This window comes from Ostrea edulis, chromosome 6 (assembly GCF_947568905.1).
Source record: "Ostrea edulis chromosome 6, xbOstEdul1.1, whole genome shotgun sequence".
NCBI classification, from domain to species: Eukaryota; Metazoa; Mollusca; class Bivalvia; order Ostreida; family Ostreidae; genus Ostrea; species Ostrea edulis.
Genome location: NC_079169.1, coordinates 68,921,544 through 68,935,926, shown reverse-complemented (window position 1 = coordinate 68,935,926; position 14,383 = coordinate 68,921,544). Strand labels below are relative to the sequence as shown.

At 35.6% G+C, this 14,383-nt stretch overlaps 2 protein-coding genes across 4 annotated transcripts in view; one reads left to right on the top strand and one right to left on the bottom strand.

The window, feature by feature from the left end:
• The window catches only part of LOC125683331 (double-strand-break repair protein rad21 homolog), a 38,504-nt gene extending 34,244 nt beyond the window's left edge, over positions 1-4,260 (top strand). Inside the window, exons 10-11 of the mRNA XM_048924375.2 lie at positions 1,293-1,651; positions 3,170-4,260. Of these exons, the coding sequence (XP_048780332.1) occupies positions 1,293-1,651; positions 3,170-3,466 (656 nt within the window). The 3' untranslated portion in view covers positions 3,467-4,260. The remainder of the gene's footprint in view (positions 1-1,292; positions 1,652-3,169) is intronic.
• A 3,943-nt stretch (positions 4,261-8,203) lies between these two features.
• On the bottom strand, positions 8,204-13,892 carry LOC125647893 (uncharacterized). 3 transcript variants are annotated; one of them, XM_048874726.2, is made up of 6 exons: positions 13,535-13,892; positions 12,106-12,253; positions 10,886-10,955; positions 9,941-10,015; positions 9,620-9,805; positions 8,204-9,207 (listed from the first exon to the last, which is right to left on the bottom strand). In XM_048874726.2, exons 1-6 carry the CDS (start codon positions 13,723-13,725, stop codon positions 9,182-9,184), a joined length of 696 nt encoding a protein of 231 aa, XP_048730683.1. In that variant the 5' UTR covers positions 13,726-13,892; the 3' UTR covers positions 8,204-9,181. The 3 variants fall into 3 exon arrangements, with proteins under 3 accessions (XP_048730683.1, XP_048730686.1, XP_055996599.1); XM_048874729.2 differs by having other exon boundaries at positions 8,204-9,204; XM_056140624.1 differs by lacking the exon at positions 8,204-9,207 and having other exon boundaries at positions 9,229-9,805.
• Between the last annotated feature and the right edge of the window lie 491 nt (positions 13,893-14,383).

The following is a 14,383-nucleotide window of genomic DNA, read 5'->3' as shown; positions in this document are numbered from 1 at the left end:
ATTAACAACAACATCTTATTTACTTTGGCTAAATAAGACATGAAACTAAAACAGGAAAAACAACAATCGAATTTTTTGCCAAATGGTTGATCAAAATTTAGTGATTGAAGTCATTTATTTTGCATGAAACTGAACCATTGCCAAAAACTTGTGTGTTGAAAATATATTTTTTGCATAAAACTCTTTACACACTTCATTTGTTGTCCAATAATGCCAATACTTTTGCCTAGGGGCATGTTTCAGTGACATTTCCTTGGTTTATTTTCAAAAACCTGATGAACACTTATTCTCATTGTAAGATGAATTTGCTTCCATTTGGGGTGGATAGTTAATTGTTGATAGTCTTGCATTTACATTAATTGCTCTCAACAATACTTTGGTCAAAGGGATGTGTTTATTCTTCAATGAGCACAAATTCACTATTTCCAACCATCCAATGTGCCCTGCAGGGGATATTAGTCCCACTAGGACAGTTCTAGTTGTAATTGGTCAGTTTGAATGTGTCCCAAAAAAATCTCAGGACATTGTAAATACATGTATGCAATTTGGTTACTAAAAATTCTAAACCATAATGGTCAGACCCTAAATTTCCAGATTTGACTTGACCTTTGAACGCTTGACGTTTTATGAAGGTCCCTTGAACTTTGATTTATTGAGTTACCTTTATATTAAGAAATAAGTGATAAAAATGAAATATATGAACAAAAGAATATTTATGTGTATAGATGTACAATATAATGTAGAATAAAGGTAATACCTTGGAACTTATAGCTTGCTGGAATCATTAACAAGCTATGGGCTACAAACTTCACATTTGGCAATTATTTACAGAATGAATGAAAATAACTGCAATCATGCATTTGCAAAAAGCATTTTAGCATGAATATTTGTGCAACTTGGTCATAATTTTGGTAATTACATGTATTAATATAATACTTTTTTGTTTTTCTTCACAAACTAAGGTTAATATGAAGGTGTGATATTGACAGGATTGTTATTTTTTATTCGAAGAAACGTAAACAAAAAATGCAGTTTAATTTGAAGTGAATAGTGAGTCTGATTTTAGTTATATCACTGTAATGGTATGGTCTTCATCATTACTTCTACTTTATTTTAAAATAGAGAACTAGAACTTGCATATGTACATTTTTGGACATCCTTTCCTGGAAGGATAAACATTTTTAGTATGCAATAGATTATTAGGGGGGAAAATACCATAAAAATATCAATTTATATATATTGTTAAAAAGGATATGATATATATTCTTCAGTGGGTGTTTTGTCATTTACAGAGAGATCATCTGCAGCACCTATTCAGGAAGTCAGTACAATCCTTGAGGAACCATCTGTCTTGGAGGAGTCCACATCCACACGGACAAAACGCAAAGAGAGGCAGTCCCTGAAGTCTCCTAAGCCAGTCCCCACACCATCACAGGAACCAGACTTGTTAATGAATAACACCAACCCTCAGTTCTCCAACACCTTCACAGAGGCACCTATAGACTTACCAGGGGGACCACCTTCATTACTGAATCCACATTTAGATCCCTACGAGACAGAACCCCCATCTATTGCTCCTTTCTCAGTACCTCCCCCCAGTGTTCCACCACCATCTGTTCCTCCTCCATCGGTATTGCCACAGGATGCACCAGTAAGTAATGTTCTATATAGCTTCTACCTAGTCTTAAAGATCATATTTCATGCTGTGGAAAACTTGTCTTACACTGTAACTAAGGCCAAATGAAGTTGAAATTACAGTATTCAGGCCCGAACACATCCATTTTGAGGTTGCTGCATTGCTGATTTTATCAAATTTTTAATGAAATAAAAAGTTGGTAATGTGCTTACGTAGGTTTTGCGTTCGGAATTCTCTTACATCTTTGTGACTTCCAAATTATGGACCAGTATATTGTTTGGGTTCGTATTTACTTTTAAAGAACTTCCTACTTCAATTTTATAAACTGGGTTCCATAATAGCTCCAAGTGACTGAAAATTGTAATACCGTCTGCACTTTCCCTTATCACAACCATTTTAAATGGTGCCACTAATTACCCAAATTGACTTCATTGTTACAAAATGTTAATGTGGTTTGGATAAAAAATAGACATGATAAGAGTTATGTCTCTTTATAAGGACTTGTTATTAGCATAATTCATGTATTATATTGAATTTTTTTTCAAAATGAAGCCTATAAATTGTTTTGGGCCCTTCATCTTTTTATACACCCATCTTTTACGGAGATATATTATGGAATGACTCAATCTGTATGTCCGTCCGGACCTTGTAGATACAAAATGAACTGTATGCTCCAGGACCTTACAGCTTGGTACATTTGATCAACATGATGAGAGGAAGATGCCTATTGTTTTTCAAGGTCAAATCAGTTCATAGGAAAATACAGAGTAACTGTGGTTCTAGGACTTTCAAAATTGGTACACATACTCCAAATAATAAGCAGAAGATGCCTGTTGTTTCTCAAGGTTAAAAGTAAAGGTTGTAGTATCACTTGGTAGAAAAACCTTGTTTTCGTTACAGATATTGCCCTGAAATTTAGTCACAAGCTTCCTTTCGGAGGATTATAATTTCAGTTTGCATTTCAGCTGGATTGGTGCAGGGCAAAAGTAGTTCAAATAGTTTTCTGGGCTTTTTCTCATCATGGATACAGATATTACACAGAAGGTCTAATGGGTGTATGTTGTACTGTTTTTGGTACTCTTGTTGGATAATTAGTGGCCCTGGTCAAAATGGTTGTGATTAGGTTTTTCCACAGCGAACTTAGGTACCCTATATGTAAGTTCCATACCTTCACTCTTTAATAGTAAATCCAAACCGAAGCAATATATTATAGCCTGTGTTCTAAATGAATCAGTTATAGTCAGTTACTGTATTTATTTGTTACACACGTGTTCTGCAGTCTCCAAATCTGTTGTTGATGACAGATAAAGGAAAGTCTTCTGCGTTTATGATTAGGGTTTGACACCGGTATTCAGTTTTCATATTGTACTGAGGGCTTGTTTTAAAATTACTTGTAAAATACCCTTTCATTTCGTACTGGTTTGGTCACACATGGCAAATTTGGATTGTTTCTAACTGAAAGGGCCAAATACATGTATAACAAAAATACTTTTGAAAACAGCTCATGGACTTTTCCTTTTTTTCTCTCTCTAGTCCTTCCATGCAGAAGCAGAGGGTGACAATGATGCCATGCCTGAAAATGAGGAACAAGAAGAGAAAAGATGGACGAAGCGGACACAGTTGATGCAGCACTCTCTGGATGTTGCATTTAGATACAAGAACACTCTCAGCTTTAAGGAAATGTCTAGGAACTTACATAGAAAACAGGCATGCTCAAAATTTTACACACTGTTAGTTCTGAAGAAATACCAGGCCATTGAGGTACACCAGCCGGAGGAGTTTGGGGACATATACATAGACAAAGGCCCTAGGTTTGGACTGATTTGCTGAGTCCAGTGAATTCCCACTATAGTGGTACTACAACAGTTTATGTTATTGTGTATGTTGTATGATTGATTGGGAGTACGTCCTTTACAAGTATGTACTAAAGCAATATAAGTATGTACTACAGTGGCACAACAGTGTCATTACAGCTAAAACCATCTTGTCAATGTGAATTTTTTTCCCTTCATTTTTCTACAGTTATTTGAATTTTTGTATAAGCTTAAACCAACATTGTGATATTTTTGAAACATTTTTTAACTTCTGTAGTCTTTGTAAATCAATACCTTGTCATCAAACCTTGTATCATTTGAGTTTTCTGAAAATTTTATCTAGGTGTGTTATGTAGAATAATTTAATGCAATTTAACAGTTCAAAAATCTCATATTACTATTGAAGCTGTGTATAGTAAAATGTAAGTTGTAACTTTACAGATTATGTGCTATTTTATTTGATATCATGCATACATTTTTAAACATCTCCCCTAAATTCTTCAATGCTGGTGTCATTTGTCAATTTCAATGCATTTTGTATTTCTGATAAGTCAACAAAATTCATGCAAGTGTACATTAGTGGTATGCTGGGGAGATCTGTTAGACAGCACCCCATGCAAACAATGGCAGCTTTACCTTGTTAAAACTATCCTTGATCGTTTTATGTCCATTTTAATTGGCTACTGTATTTTACTTCACATCCCTATTATCTCCTGTAAATTTTAGAAAAAATGGCAGATATCGGTGTTAACTTTTAATTCATAGATTGCATAAGAATATAGTATTGTGCAATAAATACATAAACATGCAGATCTTTGTATATGAATTCTTGGAGAGGCATATCTGCTCCCAATATTGAGAGACATAAATGAAATGAATTCTTTGAGGCATCTCCGCTCCCAATATTGTAAAACACTGGGATCATTGTACCTTTAGCAAGGAATGATTTCTAAGGAATGAAATGCGATTAGAAGTTTATAATTGGCATGCATAAAGGTGGAACAGACAATACGTATTGGTCCTGAACAATTAGCTCAAGGAGTCTTGCATTCAAGTCACAACTCTCTATAGATACTTTAGAGGCTTGCAAATTATAATTGATGCAACGATACAGTATGACCATCTGTAGCCCTCCGGGACAGTCTGTTCTGTCCCAGTATTTTTCCAGAGAGCTAAAGATCTACAGGCACAGTATGTTATGATTGGCCCGGCCCCCATCCTCGGATACCCACGGCTGATCTCGTCTCCTCATCATGATGAGTAGAAGACGAGATCAGCCGTGGGTATCCGACGATGGACTGAACCAGGTAAAAACAATTGTCTGCTGCTACTTAACAGTGGAGGAATATTCGAAGTTAATATGGACACAGATTTGATATGATTAGGTCACAGGCACTTTACGTTTTTAATATATATAATCTGAAAATTGTATTCCTAAAACTACATGTATTCACAAGCTATGTCACGCCGTGTCATCCTGGTTTTCCTTTTTTAATAAGCTGCATTACTTGCAATTTTCTTCGAAAGTTCGATATAAAATGATAATTAGAACCCTACCGTTTAGCAGCAACTCTGTCCAGGTCTTACTTTTCGCTATTGTTAAGGTGTACTAGAAATAAAGTCCATTTATCCGACTATCAACCGTCAAGCATCGTCTATTGCTTCTCAGTCGCGAATGGGAATAAATTGCTATGTAAGCATTGAATGCTTTCCGATATATGGGGAATACTGAATTGATATTCTGATATCTTCAATTACATGTAATAAAGTGAATTTCTTGTATATATTCTTATTTAAAGGGCTAGATCAAAAGAAAAATCTAAATTCAAATAGTTGGGGGAAGGGAGGGTAAACGCTCAGTTTCTGTCGCCCGACATCGATTACACTATAGAGGAAAAAGAGCGACTGTTGTAGAAAAAAAGAATGGCTGATTATGGTTTATCACTGTCTAATATCCCTGCATATTCTTAATGAATCAAAATTATTAATTTTTTAAAGTAAAAGTATATTACATAGGATCTTGAATCACCAGGTCCCATGAGAGTGCAGGACCAGTAACTTTGCCTGGTTACTGGCCGTATGAACCTGTTAAGCTGTGAACACTGCTTGTTCAGTTAAACAGAACACAACTAGGAAGAATTGTTTTAGCACACTAAACTAAAACTGATGAGACATTTTCCATAGTGTTTTTTAAAAAACATTTTTAGGGATCATCTTTCTAGTGAAAAATTAAAGACATGCGGTACATAACATTCGTCTGTGTGTGTGTGTGTATATATAATGTATATATATATCTTGTATAGATACATGATTAGCAATTCATATATGTATGTACTTGCTTCCCCAACATGCTGCATCCACATGCAGTTTGCAGTCTATGTAACCTGTCGTTAATGTTGTAAACTTTCTGTTTTGAATTTCCTTCTTTATAAACGGTCTTACTGTTATGCCCTCTGGGCCCAAAATTGGAATAAACTTATCTTGTGTGCTTTAAACAAGGAAAAGTGTTGTGAACATATGATAGTAATTTAAACTAACCAACATACCAAATATTAAAGGCCTATGTCAAAAGACAAAAAATGCTCCAATAATTTTATTATTTGACCTTTACATAAAAGGTCAAGGGTCAGCAAAAATGGCACGCGAAGCACTGTCTTCTAGTATACCAAATATCGAAGGCCTATGGAGCGCCAAATTTACATAAACTCAAATAATTGAAGATATTTTCAATTATTTGAAGATATTATCAATTCAATTATTGCTCTCTTTAATTGAATTAATGCGCGCATTAAATCAATTATTGCTCTCATAAAATGAATTAATGCGCGCTTCAATTCAACTATTGCTCTCATCAATTGAATTAATGCGCGCATCAATTGAATTAATGAGAGCAATAATTGATTTAATGCGCGCATTAATTCAATTATTGCTCTCTTCAATTCAATTGATGAGAGCATCAATTGAATTAATGAGACCAATAATAGATTTGATGCGCGCATTAATTCAATTATTGCTCTCTTCAATTCAATTGATGAGAGCATTAATTTCGTAGAAATATTGCTCGCAATAATTGATTTAGAGCTCGGTATAAATAATTTGATGATCTCTTTAATTCAATTGAAGATATCTTTAATTATTTACAATGCTTTTGTATAAGGAATTAATGCGCGCATCAATTCTTTTAAAGAGAGCAACAATTCAATTAAAGAGATCATTAATTCAATTGTGGATATGTTGAATTGAAGATATCTTTAATTATTTAGTTGTTCTCTCTAAAAGAATTATTGCTCTCTTCAAATGAATTAAAGATATCATTAATTCAATTGAAGAGAGCAATAATTGAATTAATGCGCGCATTAAATCCATTATTGCTCTCATCAAATGAATTAATGCGCGCATCAATTCAATTATTGCTCTCATCAGTTGATTTAATGCACGCATTATATCAATTATTGCTCTCTTCAATTGAATTGTAGCGCGCATCAATTCAATTGTTGATATCATTTGAAGAGATCATTAATTCAATTAAAGCGCGCATCAATTCAGCAGAAGAATTAATGCTATCATCAATTAATTTAATGCGCGCAATAATTCAGAATTGAAGATATCATTAATTATTTGAAGAGATCTTTAATTAAATTGTTGCGCGCATCAAATGAATTGATGATATCTTCAAATAATTGAAGATATCTTCAATTATTTGAGTTTATGTTAATTTGGCACTCCATAGGCCTAGCCCCAAAAAATCTATCATTTGACATTTACATTAATGGTCAAGGTCAAAGATCTTAAAAAATGACATGTGACACTCCGTCTTATCATGGTATACTACCATACCAAATATCAAAGGCCTAGCCCAAAAATTCTATTATTTTAAGGTCATAAAAAATGGCACCTGACACTGTCTTATATTGGTATATCAAAAGACAAAAAAAGTTGAGACCCGGACAAACTTTGCACGAGAAGAAGAAGAATTCACACTAAAATAATGACCTTCTGGGAGGGGAAGACATAACAATCTATATACTTAAAGTGCGTATACTCATTTTCATCCTATGCTATGATTATATCATACACGTATATCAAATGTTCAACATGTATAGTAGACTTGCTCAAGTCTCTATGTTTAATAATCATTGCTCTCTTTAATACTTTTTAATAATCTCTGTTTGGTGACATTACTAGTAAGTATGGTAGAGAGCAGATATTTAGACTTCTGAAACACAAAGAAATTTGAACGAAATGATAAAGTACATGTAATAAAAACAACATAGAGACTTGAGCAAGTTTACATGTATATCGATATACTTGCGGTACATAACATGCTGTGTGACCTCTGTACATGCAGTATTATCGTACGTGTTAATAGTGTGTTAATTGCGGTGAAATTTTACGATTTTTAATTACATGTAGGTGGCTGTATTAAACTGAACTGATACACAATGGAAGTAAAGGTAATTGGTCATTTCTACAATTACCCCATGTTCCTGCTGCTGAAACCTAAAATACAAACAAACCAGACAGTTCTTTCCTGTGTAAGGTCAGGCGAGAGCTCTATAAAAACAACAGTTTACGAGATTCACACGACTTGTGAGTGGGTAGATGGGTGTTGATACCAGACTTGTGGGTGGGGATGGGTGTTGATACCAGACTTGTGGGTGGGTAGGTGGGTGTTATTGAACATTTCAGGAGGAAAGATGTCTTGCGTTTATCTTTTGACATGAGATACTCTTGCGAACAAACAACAAGATAATTCTTTGAAAAGTTGTAAAATTTATTCGAAAAACTTGATAACAGTGTATAAATAACAAACTTAAATGGAATGATTTACAACCATGATCTATATAAAAAAAAAATAATATCAAAAGTTGAACAAGTTTGGAACAATCGATAATCTCTACATTAACGGCTGTTTGACTATCACAACAGTCGTTGTCTAAAAACGTCCTGTTTTGAGTACTATCGCAAGCAGTATAATATATTGATTACATCAATTCTAGGTATAGTGTTTATAAGTACCTTGTAATATACACTGGTATGTTTCTTACATAAAACGTGCACCGGTCTCGAGTAGACAATGGAAGTTTTAAAAATACAGCGAAAACAACATCGCATGTGTGTATATATATATATATATATATATATATATATATATATGTATATCCGTAATCTACAGTGGTCGGCATGGAAGGACTCTGTCACAAATATTCCAGGGGCATTTTGTCCTTAAATGAAAAGTGTGGTCTGCACATATATAGGATAGCGACACCATTCCAGCCAAACGGCGATCTACAGTAACCACCACGTGCCCGACAAGAAGAGGCGGAAACTGATAAAATCCAAGGAAATAAGTTCCCAAAATGCTGATTTTTGTCAATTCACTTCCAGATATATGTATATATTTTCATCTGTTGAACGTTTTTCAAACGGATAATTCACCAACATAGACGGACAGTCTTGAATAATCAGATCAAGAGAGCATAACCAGAACGTATGAACACATGAACCCATCTCTCCGATCATTTCTGTCGCAACGTCTATTTATAAAGACAGTGACTCCCAGAATTTAAAGATGCTGTATGGCGATATGAAGTTTATCATGTCGAACGATATATGCATAGCACCATGCAATATTACTACTGCCTACAGAAAGGTCAGATATAGGGGGTAGGCGCCCTCATCCTTGTGATGACTAGACCAGTAAACGGCGAATACTGAAGCTTGACCGGGATTAGACGTCAATCATTGCCACTCCTGCTAATTAAAATAAAACATGATATCAGCATGGAAATGTCCAGTTGTCGCTAACAATTAACGGACATGGAAATGTCCAGTTGTCGCTAACAATTAAAGGACATGGTAATGTAGCATATAGATATGCACCCCACCCCTCTCTAAAGCATGTACATTGTAATCTATTTTTTTTTCGATGATATTTGTATGTGTTTATGTTATTGATCTCTTAAAGGGGTATTTACATGTATATGAAGAAATTTGAAGTGCTTGCAACACATTTTGGTATTTCCCTTTTTTACGTGTGTTAGTATTTAATGTTAGTCACCTTTAAAACTAGACAGAAACAACAATATGTTCATAGAAAATGTCATTGTTTCTGTAACATAACCTCACGGGGGGGGGGGGGGGGGGGGGGGGGGATTAAGCAACTTACGTGTTTCGGAGTCTGGGGGTTCCCTGCGTTGCACAAAACATCGGAAGCGATCTACGAAGATTTTTAAGTCGGACTTAATCCGTTCTACCCCCGGGAATTTGATGGGCGTGGCTCGACAGAGGGGACAACACAATGAAGGGATGTCTGTCATCTGGGAATACTTCATCCAACACTGGTAATGAAAAACTACAAAGAAAGTTAAGAATAGAAATAGAATATGTTATGTGCTAAACTCTCTCTCTCTCTGTCTCTCTCTGTCTCTCTCTCTCTCTCTCTCTCTCTCTCTCTCTCTCTCTATATATATATATATATATGACATACCATGTTGGCAGACGAGTTTTGCTTTCAGTTCTTGCTTTGAGTCCATTTGTTCCCAACAGATTGGACAATCGGTACCTACAATACAAGAAAGTAATGACGTAACTGTGAAAAGTACAGGTATCAGTATATTTTAAACACCATGGATCATTGAGAACGAAGCAAACTCCGCTTTTTATGATATACAAGAGCTGTTTGTATGTTTCTGACTGTGGTTTGTCTAGAGATTAATAAGATATGTATGTTGCTTTTATAACTAACAGGTATTCGCATACGTACAGGTATAGCCCTTTATTCACTACACTACGACTGGTCGAGGGGCCAGGGTTTTTTTTAAATCAAAATGCACTTTGAAGTTTTACAAGTATGAAGCTATAGACATATACACATTTCGTTCTTTAAAAACAATTCATGCAATATAACGCCTGTTGGGTCCTTCCTTCCTCAGAACATTTTCTTTTTTAGTCTTTTCACACTTTAAATTAAGTGATAAGAAAGGCTTTGTTTGCCAATCATGGTCCCACTGAGGGCATAACATATATTTCAAGCAGGATTTGTTACACCTACATGGAGATGAAATAATATTAACAGCAATATGTACAATGTAGTATTGTTAACCCAGGCAAGACACAGATGATGATGAATCATATAATCGCGATACATGGTTTTATTTATAGATTGTGAATAAGTAGATGGTTTTATTTATAGGCCTAAATATCCTAAACATGGGAGCGGATCGAGTGGACCCGAAAATCCTTAGCTAGAGAAGATGCTCTCGTCTATATTTCTCTGTGCACTTGACACACATTCTGCTAATTGTGAAGTTAAATTTACAGCCGGTGATTTCATTCAAGAATCACGTTTTAACAGCGTGTGGACAAGCGGGTGCACTTGAGATTTAGAACTTTCTGTTTTATAACATCAGAGTACAATACACGGTGTGCTTACCCGATTGTTTTAAAATCTTCATGTTCCAGGCCACTATGTAATAAGCACCGCCTTTGTTTGAACTGGTCTTCTACAAATCAAAAGTTTGATAACGTTATTTCCTGATTATTGCTCGGGGACATTATTAAATGGGCATGGACACGATTTGAGAGGAAAATTTTCAAATTCAATTTTTTCCATTTTTATTGTTTATGATATTTGATTAAAGTATTTCTAATGGTCAACCAAAATTTGAATATCAGTTGTTGAGTTACAAGTGAGATACAGCACTCAATTCTTTGTTGTGTAAACAAGGCTCGTGTCATGTTTTTGTTTACAAAAAGATGGATAAATAAAAAATAGCATGTTTAAAACAAAACGAGAAGTACCAAACACTAAAAACTATTTGTGTTCAGAATGAACTTGTAAACTGAAAAAAAATAAATCTACTTTTACTTATACATGTACTTATATTTAACCTATATAAACTAAACCATGGCACGTGCCTTGTTTAAATAACAAAGAATTGTGGACTCTTTATCTCACATGTACCTCGACAACTAACAATTAAATTTTTGCTGACCATTAGAAATACCTTAGTTAAGCATTCTAAACTTTAAAAGTAGAAAAATAAAATTTGATTCCGCTTAAATCGCGTCCATGTTCCTTATTTAGCTACCCGTTATCACGCTCACCACTCGTTATGTCTGATGTAACAATTCAACACAACCATTGTATACCCCGGTTTTGCGCAAACATGTACTTTTTTATATATATAGAATACAGAATAGATTTATTTGCCAATCATGGTCCCACTGGGGGCGTAGCATAGATACCAAAAAAAAAAAAAAAAAAAAAAAAAAAAAAAAGCATGATTTGTAAACACACATGAGTACAAGAAAAGTCACATCAATATATATTTTTATTAAGATCACCCACGTCAGAGGCGGATACAGACATTTTCAGAAGTTTGGAAAAATGGGGGAAGCTACTTGACTAAGTTTTAATTTGGTTTTTTTTTTTTTTTAAAACTAAGTCGCGATGCGTAGGACATGTTATGAGGGTAGGTTCTTTGAAAAGAATGGGATACTTATAGTATATGAAAGGCGAATTCTTCTTCAGGATGTACACAATACCTCTCTCTCTCTCTCTCTCTCTCTCTCTCTCTCACACACACACACACACACACAACACACACACACACACACACACCACTGACACAATCTGATACAAATACTTACATTTGAGATCCCGTCCCCCTCCACATAAGTATAACGTTTGTGGCACATACACAGACAGGATAACGAGGTAAAAATCAGCATGATTATAATGGCGATACAAAGCCCCATGAACACCATATTACCCAACGCATACCCGTCATCCGCCATACTGAAAAATAAAACCAGAGTTATAACAGAATCTCTCTCTATGACACAGGATTAAAACTTTATAAAAAGAAAATAGAAATAAACATGTTTAAGGGGAAATATTGATATTACCAACAAATTAAAAAAATTCAATGAAATAATCAGTGAAACAAGCCCTCCGACATACATTGTATGCTTTAAATTGGACATTAACCACGGAAATTCTACCTCGCTGGTCTGAATTAAATGAAAACTGTGTCGACGACCGCGAATGGCGTATTTCTGGTTCTTGGATCTGTACGGCCTTTTATACCGTCTCCGGGAACAATGTGTATTCATTTCACCTAATTATATGGGGTGGATTAGGGATACGATATAGACCAGAGGTCAGTGCCCTGATGCAATCATCCGATATCCCATTCTCTCCTTCATACGTCAGCTATTCCTCGATCTATTGATCCATAACGGACAAAACCTCCACCAGAGAGAGAGAGAGAGAGAGGAAGAGAGTGAGAATAGAGAGAACGGAGAGAGAGAAAGTGACACGAGAGAAAGAGTGACAACAGAGATAAGGAGAGAGAGAGAGAGAAAGAGACAATGTTTAGAGAGAATGAGAGAGAGAGAGAGAGCAGTTTATATGTGTACTTCTTCTATAAAAAGTCACGTTTCTTGCTTTGATCTATTTATGGAACGGGAAACCCTTGTTCAGAAATCTCGGATTTCTAATGAAAAGATACTATATTGGACTTGCAATAACACACTATATGGCTGACGAAGACAAAACATCGCATCTACCTAATTAATGACAAATAAAATTCGTCGGTAATCAATGAATAATTTAATCAATAAATATTTATCCATTCTCACTGGTTTGACACATCGATCGGTGCAGAGTGCAGATTCCCACTTTCAATTTGCATCGCACGCTAAAAACAGTGATAATTTTTTTAATTTTTACAAATCCTTCGTGTCACTGGTGCGGCACTTGGTGCCAGTAGTGTTGTCACTCGCGGACATCGACTAACCCCATGCATGAAAACCCCTCATCACAACAGTGTAATAAGTATATAAAATTCGACTAACATGAAAACCCCTCGTCACAACAGTGCAATAAGTATATAAAATTCGACTAACATGAAAACCCCTCGTCACAACAGTGCAATAAGTATACATGTATATAAAATTCGACTAACATGAAAACCCCTCATCACAACAGTGCAATAAGTATATAAAATTCGACTAACATGAAAACCCCTCGTCACAACAGTGCAATAAGTATACATGTATATAAAATTCGACTAACCTGGCTTTGACGATTCCAATGACAAAAATAACAAGGACGGTACAAAGTACCAAGATAAAGGAGCTGCAGAGACAAGAGTACGCCTCCTTCCCTGAATCACTGCCATGCTGGGGGCGCGCGACCGGGCCCTCGGGATCTGTCATATCGGTGTGCACGTTAGAGAAAACTGTAGTAGAACTGGTAGACTGCATCTCAATTATCAGTCACAAAAGGAGCGCAAATGGAAATCCAGCTTTTGTGTGTGTCTATGCTTACACTCCAGTGACCGTGCTTTTATATACAAGTGGCAAGGAGTACATGCAGGCTCATATGATCGGTGACTGCCCTATTTTGTTTTCGAAGGTTTAAATAAACACTGTCGCAAGATCTATTTTTATTATTTTTAGTCTTAAACAGGAATTCCCGTATATATAACATGTATGTATACAAGTCGTGTTTATATATGGTGGCGCCTCGTAACGCTCTTGTACGAAGTGTCCGGGGAGATTATCTTTAAAAATACACATTTCTTTTCAAAATATACTTAGAGTATTGAACCTTTCTGACTTCACGACAGTCAATATCCGTTCGATATTATGAGGGTAATAATGGAATGTTCACTTTCTACTATCTCTCTGAGACTGATCTGTCCCAATATTTCCTCAGCTACAGTTCTGCAGCTATGTCTACTCCTAATGCAGCAAATATATGGGCCCTCTTGGTTTGTCTACACTGACCACGAAGTGTACACCTTTCCGCAATCAAGTGCACCTTTTGGTGTACACCTTCTACACCCTGTGCTGGGCACCACAGGGGCGGATTTAGGGGGGGGGTGGATTGGGACGGGGTTTGAAAAAAAAATTCGCTCTT

What these genes read in the sequence shown, in the direction of transcription:
- LOC125647893 (XM_056140624.1), bottom strand. Translation starts at nt 13,725, where the DNA reads ATGCAGTCTACCAGTTCTACTACAGTTTTCTCTAACGTGCACACCGAT. An exon ending in ATTGGAATCGTCAAAGCCAG is followed by an intron (nt 12,254 to 13,534) that starts GTTAGTCGAATT and finishes TTTATTTTTCAG; the next exon opens with TATGGCGGATGACGGGTATG. An exon ending in AAAACTCGTCTGCCAACATG is followed by an intron (nt 9,806 to 9,940) that starts GTATGTCATATA and finishes CTTTCTTTGTAG; the next exon opens with TTTTTCATTACCAGTGTTGG.